At 40.9% G+C, this 18,994-nt stretch overlaps 1 protein-coding gene across 1 annotated transcript in view; it reads right to left on the bottom strand.

The window, feature by feature from the left end:
• LOC139330459 (contactin-associated protein-like 4) overlaps positions 1 to 18,994 on the bottom strand; it is a 106,392-nt gene that overhangs the window by 6,949 nt on the left and 80,449 nt on the right. The window contains exons 15-21 of the mRNA XM_070961380.1: positions 17,770 to 17,897; positions 16,911 to 17,081; positions 13,339 to 13,557; positions 7,919 to 8,158; positions 4,981 to 5,205; positions 3,082 to 3,215; positions 1,729 to 1,816 (exon numbers count right to left, since the gene is read on the bottom strand). Coding sequence (XP_070817481.1) covers positions 1,729 to 1,816; positions 3,082 to 3,215; positions 4,981 to 5,205; positions 7,919 to 8,158; positions 13,339 to 13,557; positions 16,911 to 17,081; positions 17,770 to 17,897 — 1,205 coding nt within the window. The remainder of the gene's footprint in view (positions 1 to 1,728; positions 1,817 to 3,081; positions 3,216 to 4,980; positions 5,206 to 7,918; positions 8,159 to 13,338; positions 13,558 to 16,910; positions 17,082 to 17,769; positions 17,898 to 18,994) is intronic.

The following is an 18,994-nucleotide window of genomic DNA, read 5'->3' as shown; positions in this document are numbered from 1 at the left end:
CTGTTCATCCTCTCAGCCGAGGTTTGGGACATTCAACAATTTTATCGATTCTGATTCTACTTCTTCTGGATTCCTGGTTTCTATTTCTGGTATATTACTTGAGAAAGAACCAGAATGAAACAAAAAATTGGCAAAAACACCCTTATTTTTAGCAGAATCAGGCATCCTTTAAGAGCCAGTTGGCCCTGTGATTGTCAAGCTGTTCACTGCATATCTTGACCCTCGCCCAATGTGTGGTATAACAGGCTCCAGAGCCAAAAGACCCTCAACATGATAAGCGGTTAGAAAATGAAGGATGGATGGATGGAGATATTTTCGTGATTCTTGCTGAGTTTTGGTGGCATCTTTTTCAGGTAGACATCCGTTAAAAAAAAAACTAACACATGAATGAATGATTTATTGTGAAGCAGTACCAACTTCTTGTAGCATCGGTCACCAACGTTAATGGATGCTAAATCTATAATAATCCATAAAAATAGGAGACTGATATTGAAGAGATAGACAGGGAACGAGCGGGAAGAGAGGGTGGTATGACATGCAACAAAGCTGGAATTGAACCAATGACATTGTGGTCATGTGGTATGCACTGTAATCATTCAGCACCTGGGACGGTCCTTGTGCCATTACTTTCGTATGGAAAACTTCTTCCACCTTTGTTAACTTGTACCATCATGTTTGAGCTGTACTGTAGGTCTTATCAGCCACAAACCATCACTGTCATTTTCATCATTTTCCTAAACCTAACCTTTGGTGCTTAAAGCTGAGCAAACTACGACCTTTTGACAACGTAAACCACATGACAATGAAAATCCAGTACGAAGAAGGTCCAGTGCGCCTGTTGCTTGTACTCTCCAACGGTGATATATGTCATTTTGGGAGTCACTGGCAATGAACACATTCAGTCGTTTAGGGATGGGGGTGTGTAGCTTTTTTACTTTGTCTCAAATTGTGTTATCCAAAAGTAAATATTAGATGTAACAAAGGGAAACACAAAGGCTGTAACTGTGATACAAAGCCTTTACCCTTTAAGAGAAGCCTGGCGAGGACAGATCAGTCCTGCAGAGGAGTGATTTGAAAGTAAAATGTTCAGTCCGACAGAGAGAGTGAACTGTACTGTCTGACTTCCTGGTTTCATTTGACCCCACCCACAGCAGCTGAGACTTATTGGTTGTTATGCTGAATCACAGGGTGCTGACTCCAATCTTCTAAATCATTTGTTCTTTTCAATCTCTTCTCATTACCATACAAAGTGAAGGACCTTTTCCAAAGTTATTACCATTACAGCTGTCTGAAGCCCTGCTCAGCTAGACAGACATAAAGACTGAATTATTCACCACCTCAATAACACAGAGGAAAGTTCACCAACGTATGCTGTATTTTCTGAACTTGGTGAAAAACAATAAGTGAAAAAAACATCATTAGCACAAAGACTTTACTTACCCATGTGGCTCTAAAATGCATCTAATGCCATGTAACAACTCCACCTTTAGTCATTTATGACTGTGTTCTTATTTAGCATCTTTTTCGTTCTTTTTTTTTTGTTTTGTTTTAAGCACCACAGCTGTTGCAGAGACTGCCGATTTCCCACTCGTCCACCCAACGTGAAAAACAGAAAACTGCAGAGAGCTTCAGACCAGTGTTTTGTCGCATGAGGCCAAACATCTCAGCGCTGTTATTCAAATGAGTCTGTCAAAGTGCTAGAGTCTGCACTAAGAGAGCCGCTCTTACCCTGCACTCTGCCCACAATGAGCGATTTGATGCTGTTGAATTCCACATCAGATGTCAAGTTGAAGTCCTCTCTGGCATGCTGGTCGATCTGAAAGATAATGTATGTCACATCCGTGAAGGTAAAAGCTTAGCAGTGGGAAGCAACGACTGACAACAATAGAAATCTGCCCTTGACAGTTTGTCACTGTTAAGTGTTTAAATAAGTGCTGCTCTGGGAAGAAACTTCAACAAATGGCTGCAGAGGAGGCTCAACCTCTGCTTTTCCCTACATATTCAAATGAGATTCAGCCCCAAAGCTGGAAACCAATTGACCCTTGAGATGCAGTGGTTCACAGTAGCTGAGCAGAGAAGTCTAAGTGGTGCAGGTTTTGAGGTGTTCAGTTCCTCAGAATGAGACACCCTGTATTATAAAACAGAGAGGGTGTAATGTATTACCTGCAAACACAGGGATTTGGGCTTCAGTGAATCATTTATCAATAAGACATCTGCTAATGTTAATCAACCTGAGACTGAGGTGGAGCTGCAGAAAGCAGAGAAATAGAGAGCAGCTTGAAAACAGGAAATGTAGCATTTATGGAATCTTATTCTATTTGGTTTCCAAAAGCTTTCATGTGGTCGCAGTTGTTTCTGGACATTTTGGGGCCCGAGGCAACATTTCCTCTGGCACGCCTAAGGGGATTGATCTTTTCTTTACAATTTAGTAACATTTCCAGTCTATTATAATATCATTTGAAGATTGTTGCTCTCTGATGCTCATTTTCATATCATTAATTGCTGACTTCAGTGTTTTAACGGAGCACAGAAGGATGTTTTTTCAACAACAACATCTGGATTTATAGCTGATACCTTTTAACTGAAATACCTGGATTGGTCTGTGTGAATCTGTTCAAGACAACCTGACTTTCATTTTCATTTCAGGATGCTGTCTGTCTGTCTTTTGTTGTTGGTGTGATTGGACTTAAGAATGCAGGGATACGGGGATTGTCCCATTTTGGATTATATAACAATATGAAAGCGTGGAACATAAGTACAAAGTATATCCTTGTATGCATGATTCATTTGCATTGGGAGTGATCTGTGGGGTCATAACATAAGAATTGGCCAGCAGTGTCAATTAATAATATGACAACAAATGTCAGCCCCAGTAGTGTCCCTGTGCAGACTGCCTGCAGATTCCTCTCATTATCAGGTGTTTTTGTTTAAATTAAAATTTAAATGTGTGGCTGAGCGAGCATCTGAAATAAATCACAGAAGACTTCCTCCTCTTCTTTGCTTCACAGTGTTTATGTCTGAACACATCCCTCCTTGCAGTGATCTGTGTGACACAGTGTGAGTTATGTGTTGTGTGTTCACCTGAACAGAGACGGTGTCTGCCAGTCTCCTGATGGTTACTGTGTGCAGGTGTCCATCAGCCAAGTTCGTGACTCTGCTCCATAACACCTCAACATCTCTGCTGCTGTGCATCTTGTACCTCAATTCCAGCTCATCTTTGCAAACACAAAACAACGAAACAGTCTTACAATCCTTAATGCAAGCACATACAGAATCAAAGAGTTCATTGACAAATGTCCAGTCTTTGTCAATGCTTGTTGAGAGAAGCTATGATACCAGCAGAGCCTTATCTTATATACTCCAGGAGCCAAAGTGCTTTTACTCTGTATCCATCACATAGTGGTGCAACCTCAGATTATACCTATTACATTACAGAAGAGTATAGCTTTATTTGTACCTAAAGGGCGATCTGACTTCAAGAGAGAGGTCACTGAATAATGATTATTACCTTGAGATATAAAACAGATCTAATACAAGAGGTTGCTGAAAACTGTAGAGGTAAATAGAACACTTAACAACAACGAGCCAACAATAAAGGACATATTGTGAAACGATAAAAAGATAATCTGTTCAAATCTCTGGAGTGCTGCTGACAGGTGCAAACAAAGTTAAAGACCCAAGACAAAATGTAACTGCTCTTTGATAATTAACCAAGCACTTTAGCCATGTTACTCCAACATTTCCACATTCTTAGCTCTGACCATCTCAGAGTATTCACTCCTTCAAAGAAAGAACATTTCATCCAGATATCTGATGTTCTAAGATAGCAGCTGCTGAATTAAGAAGATACAAATCATTTCATGCTACAAGGATTAATACTTTATCTCCATGAATAACATTCTATGATATCAAATTAATTTCCCAATTTTTTACAATGTTAAAGTTCCACATTGCGGAGATAATTTCAATGCTAGATGTCTGCAGAGTTTACCGATGAGCCATAATGATAGGAAATAATCTTTTATTAATAATCCAAACACATACTTAATGTCCTTTCCCATTTTCTTTTTCTAATTATGACTCACTATGCTACTTCTTTTTCCAACACAGACTAATAGGGAGCAAATCTCTTATCACAAGAGCACATCTTGATAATAAAAACAGTCTTGCAGAGGGCATGCCCTCAGCAAGTGACTTAGACAGTATAGTCTCTAGCTGTAGCTGAGGCTCATGCTGCAGCCAATGAGAAAAATATGAGAAACGCATTTTAAAAGAAAAGAATGCCCTCTCTTTGATTGAATTAGATACTTCAGCAAGAGTGTGGATACCTGACTTAATCAACTATCCCAAAACCTGGTATCCACTCAGTTATTCAAAAAGCTGAAAGGATACCACCAAATATTTTCACCAAAGGATTCAGTTTGCCTTTTGCTGTGATAATGACAATCAATTGTATTCAATATTACACAAGAAATCTCCAACACTTCAACTCAACCTTCACGCTAATTGAAATAACATATAATATCAGCTATATTTACAAGCTACACACACTGGATAATCATAAATCCTATTATGCTATGCAGGAATGCGGGAATTGCTTCCTGCCTGCTGGAGCTATGTGGAGCTCTGCAGCGAGGCGAGTGATGAAAATTTGAACACAATAAATAATCACAATGGCAAGAAGAAGAGAAGGAAAAATCCTGCTGAAAACAGAATTATCATTTAATAGTAACTGCTCCAAATGTTTTCTTTGAACCTGACACTGTGCATAACAATTAGCCTGGCTGCACGGAGAAGGCGGCAGCAGAGGACAGCACACTTAATCCAGAGGGAGAAAGAAACAGAGCTAGAGGAGAGGAGAGGAGAGGAGAGGAGAGGAAAATGAACTTGCAGGATGGATAAGATAAGAAAAGTTGTTTAATTTGGCCAATCTTGTTAAATCCAAAGAAAAGAAAAGAAAATGTAATTCAGTGTCCTCACCATGTTTGTTGATAAGCAGGGCCAGGTATTCCCTGTAGAAAGAGTTGACGTACAGCAGCAGAGCAGGGCTCTGAATGGTCCTGAAGCCGAGGGAGATGTTTTCTCCTCTCAGTGTCATATCAGAGTAAATGGAGGAAGGCAAGGCACTGCTGTTCCTGCTCAGTTCATAGGGCTCCTTGAGGATGTAGGTGATGGATGTAGTTGACTTAAAGCTGGCTGAAACCTCTGAAAGTTAAAGTTATATTTTTTGAAAATATGCTTGTAGGCTTTCTTGAGAGTAAAACAAGAAGACTGATATCATTCTCGTGTCTGTTCAGTATGAAGCACACACCAGTCGCTGGCTGCACCACCAACGCAGACAATATCCGTTATGTACAGGACTATTTCTTGGCTTGGCAACTTGACAATGACATCAAAACTCCAGTCACTGTGACCAGCCAAGAAATAGTCCCGCACATAACCCCCTGTAAAACCACAAATTGATGTTTTTACGCTTTGGTCTTCACATATAGATTTTTTCTTTTTTTTTAAAGTTGTTGTTGTGCTAAGCTAACCGGGTGCTAATTGCAGAACAGACAAGAGAGTGGTATTGATCTTCTCACAAGAAAATGAAAGAATTTCCTAAAATGTTGAACTATTCCTTCAACAACATGGCACAAAATATTTCTACAGTATTGACTTAGTGTGACATCATGTTGACTTTTAACACTACCCACAGAGCCCTTGATTCATCACATTGCGGACACAGTGGTATGGTGGGCTACAAGAGTCGTTTAAGATAATCCTGATGCTTGACCTTCAGGACAGAATGGCTCATTATGACTCACTCAAAACGAGTGTTGAGAGGCCAAGCGGTGCAGACAGTGAACGAGACAGTCGGGGTCAGTCTAATGTCTGCTGAAGGAGCCTCTTCAGAAAGATGTCTGATCTTTGCTTTCTCCTCATTAAAGCACCAGGGCATGATGGGTCATTACAAAGTTGTGTTTAGTAATGTTTTAACACAAACCTCTCAGCTTGTCAGCTTACACACAAATCAAAACTTGCACTTGCATTTCAAGTCACCTTGTTGTAGTTTTTTTTCCTAGTTGCTTGTTTGAAAGTTTTGAGATTTTGTGGACTTATAGGTTATATTAAAACCTCATGCATGACCAGTATTTCCATGCTGTGCAATATTTCCCCATTGTGTGTCCTGGTTGCTGCAGGGTGTGGGCCAAAGTTAGCAGCTCTGTTGGATTTAGTTAAATTTAACTAATTTCAACTGCAGCAACCCTAGCAAAACTCAATATCCAAGATATACTGTGTTAAATTAGACAAACACACTGGTCAATAAAGCTAACCTATCTAGCTTTTCCAAGAGTGTGAACTAAGCAGCTCAGTATGGTTATCTTAGTACAAAAGAATAGTCTGATCTCACATTTCTCATTATACTTATAACAGCAGACCTAACTTGTTCTACAGTATAAGAACAATGCTGTGTCTGTATTTTAATGATTTTCTACGTGCATCAATTGCTGAGGATGCTGACTTTTTGCCTTTTATCTTTTCACATGATAAGGTGCATATTTAAGACACTTTTACAAGATTCTCATTTTAAAATTGAGCTGCAAACCATAAAAAGTCAACCAGAGGCAGGCAACAAGTTCTGGAGCTGATGTTAGCTTAATAAGCTAGCTAGCTACAGTTGATGAAATCAGCTAGCAACAGTTGTCACTGTTTAAAGAAATTACCGGAAACTTTGAGTCGTGAATCTGCCACTGCGGTAAACTAAATATGTGTGCCAAAGTGAAAAGCTGACAGGGATGAGGGGTTGGGGCTTAGCAAACTGTCAGCTGTTTCTCATTAGTTTCACAAACAACAAGGGGTGGTGAGTCAGATATTACTTTTTCAAGAATTTTAAATAATTGCTAAAGATATGTCACAAAGAGACATTTCTGTGCCAGGACCTTCACATTCCATCGTAGTCGATGTGGCATTCCTAACTGTAGGTGTGTTATTCCTCTGTGAGCATGATTAATGCATCACTGCCTGTGACTGCCATATCTAACTGACAAACAAATCTTCTTCTCTTTATCTGCAGAACCTTTGAAAAGGATACACAGACTGAGCCAGCGAAATAAAAGGGAATAAAAAGCAGGAGAATACGCTGCCATCTGAACATTTATTATACTGATACCTCATGAAGGAATTACTACAAAAAAGTAGGTGTTGGTGTAGTGCATCATGATGAAGGTACTGGGGTATTAACTCATTATTACGAGACAGAAAATACCCTATGTGTAATAATATTGTTGTTATTGTAATTAGCTACTAAAATCTTTCTATTATAGTCACACCCAGGTACGTCCTAGGTCCCTTAATCTTATAGGAGTATTATACAGGGCTTATAATGATGATATTTAGAGCATAAATGTTATCTTTAAAGTCCAGCTTATGGTCCTCTTTGTCAATCTGTATACCCCATGAATGATCTCCGGAGCGGTTTTACAGCATCTGCCTTCCTTAGACACACACTTTTATGGACCATATGCAAAATTATGCACTAGGAAGTGAAATTGTCAAGGCAATTGTAGTGACGAGAAATTAAATGAGCCAATTTGAAATTGAAGTAGAGACTTCTTTTCACTTTTAAGATGATATCAGACTATGTTTTTCTCAGGTTTCATCGTCCAGTGTGTATATCTGTCTGTCAAATATAATTGGATCTGTCTGGAGGGTGTTGGATCTTAAAATGTCTTGTGAACTTAAAACCTCACAGATCTGGTGTAAGCTTCTTTAGCTATGATAAAAGTTTGAGTTACCAGTGGCCTGAAAAGTGGAACTGTAAGCAGCAGCAAAAATGTGTTTTGTTGACATTAAAATATGTTCATTGCTCTAGTCAGGGCTTTGGTCTTTGGATCTGTGTATTTACTGGCAGGGAGTCTCCAGTGTGTGTATCTACCTTCATGACAAAAGGATCCAGTGTAGGCGGACTGGCCACAGTCACAGTAGAAACCACTGGCTCTCTCCACACAGCGACCCTGGTTCTGGCAGAGCGACCCGTAGCTGCTGCAGTGGCCCGGGCATCCAGGTCGGACCCCCGGGGTGATCTTCGCTCTCTCCTCCAGGTCCAGAGTGACGCCGTTCAGCTGCAGAGAGCGGATGCAGCCCAGAAAGCCTTTTTGTCTGGATGCAGTGCCTCCTGCCAAGAACAACAAATACTGTGCACATGATACACTAGTACTAGCTTTCTCTTTCTCAGCTGACATGAGTCGGATTTGACTGAGATCAAGTAAATGGATGGTATATGGATTGCATCTACATTGCGCTTTTCTAGTCTTACCAACCACTCAGAGTGCTTTCCAACACAATTCAGCATTCACCCACACATTCATACACTGATGGCAGAGGCTGCCATGCAAGGTGCCACCTGAACATCAGGGCTGATAACCATTGACGCTGCAGGAGCCAGGGATTGAACCACTGACTTTCTGATTAGTGAAATTTAGATTTATTTGTCTTTCTGTGAGGGAAATTGTTTCCCTCGCTTCCATACAACCTCAGCTTACACATATACATGCATCAAACTGGACAGAAAACATCAGATTTGACAGATACAAACATGAATTCCACACCATACACCCACTGCATTCTCAAACTTTACCTACACAAACACACAAACTCAGGCACATTACAGTCTGGATTTTCTGTTCAGTTCTGTTATGGCAGCCACAGGCTGGCTGGCTAAAAGCAAATTTTACCTGAACAATAAAATGAGAAGTAGCCAATTTTTGCAGAAAACCACCCAATCTGGCAACAATGATCATGCTTCTCCTCTCATTTTGTCTCTCTATGACTGTAAATCAATATATCTGTCTTCCCTTTAGTAAATTATGATTGACAGCCACATGTTACCACTGCAGCACAACAAGACCATGTCTGCTCTGCAGGGCACTGAGTCGCTGAGACACTACTTATATCACTGCTGTCTTGACTGGCTAACTGCCTTGCTGATGAGCCATCTGGTTTCTGATATTCATCCTTTCCACTAGCAGGCAAGAGGAAGAATCTCTTCCTCCTTTCACCCGACAATTATCATTGTAATATCGTGTAGCGACCTCACACTGTTCACAGAGTTTAGACTTGGCAAAATTACATTTCTCCTGGAGTTCCAAGCTGGCAATGTCTTATTTTATATGCATGCGTGACAGTTGTTATTGTTCTCGCACACTGGAATTGGCAGGGTGTTACTCTCACAGTTTGAGTCTGGAAAAGCTTCGAATGCACAGCCAGAGCAGCTTTTCATATCACAAACCTCTGTGAGGCCCGAGTCTCCTTCTGCTGCACACGTTAGACACAGACAACACATTAAGAGCATTAAGAGCGAGAAATTTAATTAAACATTGTCTGAACGACTCAAAAAGAAAAAAAGTTTGATTACACTAAATGAAACATATGCACCGCGAACTCCTAGTAAACAACGGTTTAACCAGCAGAAGCTAGAATGCAGAGTATATTGAAAAAGGATTTTATGCAAAAAAAAAAAAAAAAAAAAAAAGATCAAATCCTTGGAGGACTTCGGCTAAAAGAACAATGACTCCTGAGGGACAGAACCTCTGACCAAGGGAGAAAAACAAAGGACAAGATTTACTAGAGCAAGAAGTCCTGTGGGAGTCAAAAGAAAAACCCTCCATATGACTGTGAGAATGTCAGACGCTTAAGCTGCTTCAGAGGCTACATACTGCTGTCAGGGATGGAGTACCAGAATGTTATATATAGAATATAATATAATACATAAGAACATCTTTAGGCTATAAATTACACTTCATGTCAATAGATACTGGCAAAACAACATACACAGAGCCAGAGTCCTGATGTCCAAACCAACAGCCTGTGTTCAACTGATTATCAATTATAAATATACAACCGCTTTCTTACCAGTAACCAGAAGACGACAACACAACACAACGACAAATACACAAAAATGATGGAAAATAAATAGAAATGAGGTCATGGGCACCACAGTGGTGCAACAAGCATTATTAGGCTACAGAAATTAAAAAGAGCTTGAGAGAGTTAATATGAAATTACCAGCAGGAAAAAAACAAAAAACAAAACATCACCATGTTTGACAACACAAAGACGTGTCTACGATTTAGAGTTGACGAGTGTTTCAGCTACACCCAGCATGCACCTGTTGGTTGTGGAACATGGTGGGTGTGTCTGAATCGGGTTACTGAGCGTGCCAGGTGGTGCATCAACTCAGGGGTTCATTAAAGTAGGTGCAAACTTTTTTAACTATCCAGAGCTGCAGCAATGCTAAACCCTAACCCACAATGCCATCAATGACGTCAGTGATGTCATCCTTAATTGCATTGCACTGTGGTAAATTTTACGTACTGTTTACTAACTGCTGGTCCTGGCCTGGGTTCAACCCCTCACACCTCTGACACTCAGCCAGCGAGCACATGCATTTACATGTATGATTTTCATACATGAGTGTCAGCTGGGTGCGCAGTGCCATCTCCCTGGAGCTCTGCCTTCCTGTGGCCACAGATACAACAGCAGCTTCCTCTCTGCTGCATCTGCTGATTTGGCTCCTTCCTTTGTTTCATTGTAACACAGTTTAGCAGGGTTTAAGATGCAAACAATGGCTTCCTTATGGTAAAAAGAGTAAATGTAATTTGTAATCCCTGGACACTTAAACTGACCGTGCATTTTTAATTTGACCCAAATAACTAAACATGAGGTCATGAACACTGTCTGTTCAAGTAATACTTTGACAACAGTTTGCACAGTGTTACACAATATGTAATTAATTCTTTCTGATGGCAAAAAATGTTGAGCCAGAATAACTTTACATCATATATAATCACTTATGGCAATATTAGGTTTATCAGTTCAAACTGGATATGGAATATTCTGTCTTATTAAGTTATACAAGGCAATTTTATTGATTTCAAATGGGACGCGCTATTCATAGCAATATAAATGTCTTTACCGGGCTGTGAATTATGATTTCACAAAAGGCTGATAATATCGTGGATTAACAATAACAATTTCTGGAGCACACAGCCCTTCAGTTTCCAAAACAAGAGAGCAGAGACACCCAAATGCGTATTGCTTTGCAGTAAATCAAGTCTTTGTCAAACACAAACATACTCTCCCACAGCAGTCTATTTCATAATCCCATCACATTTCCATTCAAATATATGAATCCCTCTTCACCGCCAGTAAACATAAGCCAGGACAGCTCTGCCCATATAATGAGAACGACTCATGGTCACTTCTCCCGGCTGTTCAGAGAGGATTATTAGCCTGACACAGCTAGCCAATCAATGCACACCTCTATCTCTCTGCATCGCACCAATCTCATCATTATTTGTTGGTTGTTTTTCTCCTCAAAATGTTTGTTTGCAAATGAACGAATGTCCATAATATTTGCAGAAGGATAAATCATCACAATACAAGATGGGATTTAAACACAGTTTGACAGATAAAAGATGATGTTAAACAGAAGGTCTGTGGAAGAGATGAAGTGAAGATAAGAGAGTTTAAACTGATGAAGTTGAGAGAAACAAAGTAAAGTTTATTTTCTCAGAATGACCCAAAATCTACCTTTAGTTGTGAAACGAGGAAAAATGTTGTTTCTTGCAGCCATTCATTCAAGTTTAACTTGATTTTGATGGATAGGGCTGGTGATATTCAATATTTGTCTTATTGTCCCTTGAGACCCTTGAGAAAAACTGTCAGCATGTGGCTTTTTGCCTGTGTTTTTCAACTGAATTTCTATGTGTTCCCCCTCCTTATGTTTCCTGTGTGTCGCTCTCTCCCTGAGTGGCTTGGTTGTGTGTGTGCTGAGCTGGGTGTGGTTACCTGGTTCCTCCTGCTGCCTATCTACCTGTACACCTGTGGCCCGTCTAGCAATCACTACCACTGCATATAACCTTCACTCTTCGCTCCACTCTTTGCCAGATCGCCCGTTTACTCAAGTGGTAGTATCCTTGGCTCTGGCTCTGTGTTCTCTCTGAGATTTTTTTGTTCTGTTGGATTCTCCTGTGTTCTTGGATGTTTTCTGAAGCTGATTTTTCTCCCTCTCTGCCTCAGACCGCCTCTAGCCATACCACACCTGGACCCACTGCCGTAAACCAGCCAAACTCTTTTTCCATCTCTGCCTACCTGTGATCCTCACTTCCACTCTCCAACGCCCGCTTGGCTCAGCTCAAAAAACTGAACAGTCAACTTTTGAGTGCACAATAAACTGTGAATATCCTGCATTTTCTTTCCTCTGAGTCCTGCTTCTGGGTTTATTCAGTTCCTCGACACGACAAATCAGATTTGCTAAATCTACACTTCCCAGCTTTTTTAAGTATAAAACCATATACTTGTGACCTGTTTTTAAGATGTATGTCTTCAGTAGGAATAAATGGGCTTGGGGCTGAGAGACAAACGGGGAAGTGAAGTTAGAATACGATATGAGAGTCAAAATGCTTACTGTACACATCCCTCAACTGCTCGTTGGAATTACAGATAAACACTGTCTGGTTAAGGGTGCAAAACAATTCTTCCTTTAATGGCTCTTGTAAGACACAAAAGCAGCTTCACAGGCTATACACACCAATACAGTCACTGCGTCATCTATTCTGTCAGTACACCAAAAGTCAGCTTATTTATTAATTAATGTCCAGTGTTTAAACAGCATGGCCCCAGTGTCTACCTTTTCCACTATGGCGCCACATGTTTTTTCTCAGTATCAGCATCTTGTTCACACTCTGAGTATGAGGTTTGCTGTTATGAGACGAATGCAGCTGCCTGCTTTCCTAAACTCCACAGCTGCTCATGTGGGACTTCTGTGGTGCAGTGCAAAACTTTTATCCCTGCATTGCAAAACTTTTGCCTAATATGAACTGAATGGCAAAGTGGGCAGAAATTGCTGAATTTACTGTGTAAGAGAAAAAAAGTCCTCCGAGATTTAATTTCTCTCAACTTCTGCCTGCTTCAGGATGAGTTATTGCGACTGTAATCTCCTGATTCCCTCAAAAATGTGTTTTTCACAGTGAGCCCTTGTTTTTACACATTTGCATGCTCGTCTGTGTGTGCGTGTGTCGTTAGAGTCACGGTCTCAGATAAGAAAGGATAAGATGTGGCATCAATTATCACCAGCACTCAGCTGCTAATGAGGTGACTGTTCAAACACCATAACTCTCAGTTCTACATGCTTCATCTTAATTCTTACTATAACCTCAAACTAACCCTTCTTACCTAAAACCAAAATCCTAATGCTACTAAGCCTTTTAATTTCTCTCACTGAATTTTCCTCACGTCTAACATTTTGAAGGCATTTTGGAAAAACACATACAGCTTCACACTCTTGCTTCTCACCGATGAATAACTGGCTGTTGAGCTGCAGATGAATGTGTCCATCGGCAGGAGCCTCCTGCTTGGCAGCCGGGAACCCGTCGACACGTAGCGATGCCTCCTTCACGTTCCGCTCGGCTCGCACGCTGTGCCACCGGTTGTCGTTCAGCGGGCTACTCGTCTCCACTCGCACCTCCAGTGGGCCGTTACCCACGTCGAAAGAGAAGACGACCTCTGAGGAGGCTGGAGAGGAGAGCACAGATCAGAGCAGTTCAGGTGAGGTAAGATTGAAAAATTAATTTGTTGGGGGGTAAAAAAGAGGGAGATAATCCATAAAAGACAGAGGCAGTTGTAAACACAGAATATGTGAGAAGCATTTGGATGACTGGGTGACTGTCACAGCTTGACAGTTTGACTTGTTCCCTCTGAACTCTAACCGGCTGATTAACAAACCTTCCCTGACACTCTGAGATAACCATGTCCTCTCATGACTGAGACATTGCAAATCCCTTATGTCACTTCCAAAGACGTCGCAGCCCCATCTTTGCGCCGAGAGAAACACTTAAAACAATCCTTCATGGCACTGTGAGTAATGATGTTGACACTCAAAGCTGTGGTACTATGTTAAGTCAGTTTTATTTACTTTAACACTTATTTATGAATGATAGAAATGAATTTGCTCACCAAAGATAAGAAAGAAAATATGTTTCAGATCCAGCAGTTGCCTCATTTGTCTGATGTTCTAAGTGAAATGTGTGGAATCCATCCAACCAATGAGGAACAGTCTATGGCAGAAGTAAGAAGACCCAGTCCTGTCAGTTGTTCATGGGCGGTTAACTGTGTGAGTGGAGCGGGAGGAGTACAAGGTGTTACTTTCTTTGTCTTTGTTTGAAAAAAATATCTTGCTGAATTTAACAAAAGGCGTCTGAGGAATAACATTTTTCTTACGAGAAATCTCATTTTGTTTTCGAACCATATTTTCAGTGGTAGTAATGCTCCGGACTGGGATAAAAATGCAGGTGTGTTTTTGTCACATTGTTCATTGGAGAAGCATTTTCCTCAGATTGGCTCCATTCTGTGCCATCTTTCATTGAACTCATTAGTCAGTCATGCTCTTCCATCATCATATGTTGGCAGAAGTGTGAAGTGACTTCGTCCCACCCGTCCATCTGTGGGCCGGATGGACAGACAGACGGACACGGATCTGAGATGATTCAGAGACCAGCCTGAGGCTAGAGAAAGAGGCTGTAGCTACAGACTTACATCACTTTGTGTCTTCATGTGAGTGTGTGTATTTGTAATCTAGCTATCATTGCCTTAATTATCTCATTTGGATGGATGGACTCTGATGGAAAGTTATGGCATTCGCTGGTCAACTGGATTACCATGAAGCTGTCCGCCTGTTGACATTGTCATTGTAGTACAGTCCTGCAAATCTGTCAGTATGGCAGTAGTCTTAGTCTTGTTTTATTTAAAATCAGACTGGTGGAACTGCATTTGAGCATGTTAGCATGCTGACACAAGCATTTAGCTCAAAGCACCACTGTGCCTAAGTACAGCCTCAGAGAGCCGATAATGCAGCTGTAGAGTCTTAACTGTGATTCTACCTTTACTTTAGTAAACCTGCAGTAATAGTAAACTTGAATGTTTTGCAACTTTCTTCTCAAGATATACATTGTAAGTATATGCTATCCCAGTGGGACTGAACCTCCAAACCTAATCTAGGCTAGCATGCTGTAGTCATTAATCTTAACAGCATTTACACAGCTCTATTAAGTGAAAAACTTAACCTATAATAAAGAGAGGTGAGCTGAAGGCCACGTGGAGTCCTTTCATCCATCATAACACTGCCAGCATGCCTACGCTCCACAGTTAGGGGTGGAGTTAGCAGAGCGGTGACATCTGTGCACGGACACAACATCATCCCTCATGGATGATGCTGACAGTGGAGGGAAAGCCGTGGGAATCTTGAGTCATTTGATAGAAAAATCCAGAGGCGTAACTTAATTTAGAAAATTGCTCTCTAGCCCGGCTCCAGTCATGTTCACAGCAGTAATAATGATAGGTAGTCATCTCAACGGCAGCTGTCATACAGTAATAACAGCAGTAACAGTGCTGCATCCAGATAAGAGACCCTCTGATGTAACAATGCCAGGGTTTCCCCAAGGAGGACGGACACCATTTGTTCTGTGTGTGTGTGTGTGTGTGTGTGTGTGTGTGTGTGTGTGTGTGTGTGTGTGTGTGCGTGTGTGTGTGTTCAGAGAGAAAGTAAAAAAGAGACATAGACTATGCTTTATATCCCACACATCTTGTGTTGAACAGCTTGCCCAGTACTATGACATTCATTCTTTGGACTTTATGCTACAGACTTCTTTTCTATTCACATCAAAGAAATTAACATTAAAGCATCATTTTCTGCAAGGCTGCAGATCTGCTACAATGTGGTCTAGTAAGTTACAAGTCTGTCCACTTGTTGGGAAATGAAGGTAAACAGTCCATTACAAAATGCTATGGGTTTAATTTGGATGGAGGAATTTCTGGTCTGACTCTTAGTTAACGATTGTGATCAACATTCCTGAATGTGTTGTTTAAAATTTGTTGCTGATGTGGCTGACGCTCAGACTTGTTTTTTCAGACCCAACCAGCACAGTGTGCATAAAAATTACAACTGAATCTGTTCATAGAACTCAAATATTCATAGATGCGTCTGAATTGGCAGTAATTTTTTTTTTCCCAGGATGGTGAAGTCATGACCCACCCTACTCTGCCTCTGACGGGCTAGTACTTGTTGTCTTTGTTGATGTAGTTAGTTAGGTTTAGGCATGAGGAATGAGACTGTTAGGGTAAGAATATCAGAGTAGGCCAATCAGAGGCAGTGAAGGGCAGGACATGCCTTTGCTGTCAGGCACATCAGGTGCTGTAAACACTCTTGGCAGTTAACAACGTTCAAGTTCATTAGTTGTGAATGGATTCATTCAGTTCACTGTTCACCACAAACATGAGCACGTTCACTGGAATCATTGTAGTTTGTGCTACTTCATTAAAGTTAGGGGACCAACCCACATTGACTGTCAGTAGAAAACAGGGGGCAAATAGCACTCTCTCATGTTAACATTGATATCATGTTGACTCATCAATCCACCTCGACATTATTTTGAGTGATCATGCCTACAGCCGCTAGTTGGCTTGTCATTTGACCATTAAAGATCCTCTGCAGGCACACATGTACTATTCTCTCACTGAAAAATACAAAATCTATGGACATTTTTTTCAGTTTAACCTCTGGACACAAGCTGTCTTCTGCTCCACTAAAAGTCAATTTTCAGCATCTGTGACCTGGAGGTTTCCACATCACGCCTGTGTGGGTTGTCTCTTGGACCATGAATGACTTCCACTAGTTGTGATGTCACAAAATCCTGTTTGAATGTACATGTGTTTAACTCAGATTTAAGGTGAGTGCAGACAAACATACCCCCTTCAACAGCCTTCTAGTAACAATAAGCCAAACGCACAGTTTTCAGCACCAGCTATTTAGAACCAAACCAGAAAACATTTGTATAATAATGAGACTGAGACTGAGACGAGTTCTCACTCACAGCTGAGTTCGATCCGGATGAAGTCCTTGATGCCCAGATTTTCGAGGAAGACCCCAGAGGAGGATGGTGTTTTAAACAGGAAGGAGATGTCTGCATTCAGCTCCCCGTGGAAGGTGGGAAAGTGAAGGTAGGATGTCTCCTTGTCAAAAAACGCAGCATTCCAGAAGTTGTCTGAGACACAAACAAAGGCCCCACTTCCTAAATGCTTCATATCCTTCTTTATCTTTGGTTTTGTAATATAAACGGATGTAAATCTTTCTTTCTCAAAAGTGGATATATTACTCTGGAACAAAGCTTACTGAAAGAAATCTCATGATGGCTGTATAATGAAAATCTGGTAGTAAACAAATGAAGCAACTGTTCAGCTAATTAGCCAGGAACAAAGGCATAACTCCAGCTATGCTATCTCATTTATGTTGATTTATCTCTCAAGATGTTTATTTATTTATTTATTTGCTCATTAAGTTGAAGGCTGAAATTAGAGCCAATTAAAACACGGTAAAATATATCACTTAGGTTAGTTTATTATACATCTATTCATTAGAAGTTGTTATTAAAGAGCACAGAGGGAGTCATATTTTAGCTACTGGTCTGCTAATTAACTATAGTTTAATTAGCTGCAGCCTACTTTTACATTAACAAATGAAATGGCAGGGGGACGATTAGATAAAAGGATTCCTTTAGTTTTGTTCACTGTATAGTTGAATAAAACCAGTTCTTTGAATAATATCCATTAAAACAATGCCAATATCCCTCAATATGTTTAATAGCAAAATGAAAGAGGCAACAATACACATGGAGAAAATGTCAACATGGACACCAGTATCAAATCAACAACCAGGAACTGAGAGGGACATACGGTCTCCATGACAACGAAGGGGTCCGACTCTATAGGCAGCCTCTGAACCTGGTCGCTGGAGGTCACCGAGCACAAGAGACCGAACTGGGAGGGTCTCCTTATGGGTGAGCAGGCCTGAGTCATTAGCCCTGCAGGTGAAGGAGGAGCAGCAGAGGGAGAAGAGGGATATGAAAAAGAAGGCAACGGCGAGAGAAGAGGAGGAGAATGATGAGGACCAAAAAAGAGGAGGTGAGGAAGGAGAGGAGGAGAACGATCAAGACAAAGACAAAAGGAAGAAACGGGAGTAGGAACAGGAGGAAGACAAGAGGAGAAGGAGAGGGAGATGAAAGAAATGGAAAGGGGATGATAAGGACAATGAGGAAGAGGTGAAAAGTGAAGAGAAGGTGGAGTGAAAGTGAAAAATAGGAGGAAGAAAAAGAAGGATAATGAGAAAGACAAGGGAAAGAATATGGATGAGGAGCAGGAGGAACAAAGTGGATGAGGATGAGAAGGAGAAATGCATAAGAATAAAGATGAGAGGAAGAAGAAAAATGAGGACAAGAGAAAGAAGAAGAATATGGGGAAGAAGAAAAGGACAAGAGGAATGAGGAGGAGGAGAAGGAGTTGAAAAAAGGCCAGATGGAAATAAAGAGAAGAAAGAGAAGCAAATGAAGAAAGTCAAAATGGTAAGGGGAAAAAATGAGGAGTTGTGGAAGGGATGATGGAGAAGGAGGGGAGAGGGATAAAGGGTGGATAAGAAGAAGCAGCAGCAGGAGGAGGTGGGGAAGGAGAAGAATGAGTGGAAGGAGAAGGATAAAGATAAAGAAAAGGAGGAAGAGGGAGAGAAGCAAGTAGCACAGGAGAAGATGATAAAGGAATAGAAGTAGAAGAAAAACAGGAAAAGGGGAAGAAAGGAGAAAGATGGAGACAGATGGAGAAGATGGAAAACAACAAAAGGAAAAGAGAAGGAGGTGTCAAGAAGGAGAAAGATGAGAGAGAGGAGGATGACAAGCAGAGGAAGGCGAAGAGGAGAGGAGAAAGAAGGATGGGAGCCATAGAGAAAGAGAGGAAGAATGGATGTGATGAGAACAGAAGAAGAAGATAAAGGAGGTGAACATGTAGAAGAAAGGAACAATGAAAGGAAGGAAAAGGGAAAGAGAGAGGAGAGGAGAACAGGGATTATAAGATGAACAAATGGATGGAGGAGGAGAAGAAGAAGAAGCAGAAGAAGAAGAAGAAGAAGAAG

Source organism: Chaetodon trifascialis, chromosome 4 (genome assembly GCF_039877785.1).
Source record: "Chaetodon trifascialis isolate fChaTrf1 chromosome 4, fChaTrf1.hap1, whole genome shotgun sequence".
Classification (NCBI taxonomy): domain Eukaryota; kingdom Metazoa; phylum Chordata; class Actinopteri; order Chaetodontiformes; family Chaetodontidae; genus Chaetodon; species Chaetodon trifascialis.
This window is presented reverse-complemented; position numbering and strand designations above follow the sequence as displayed.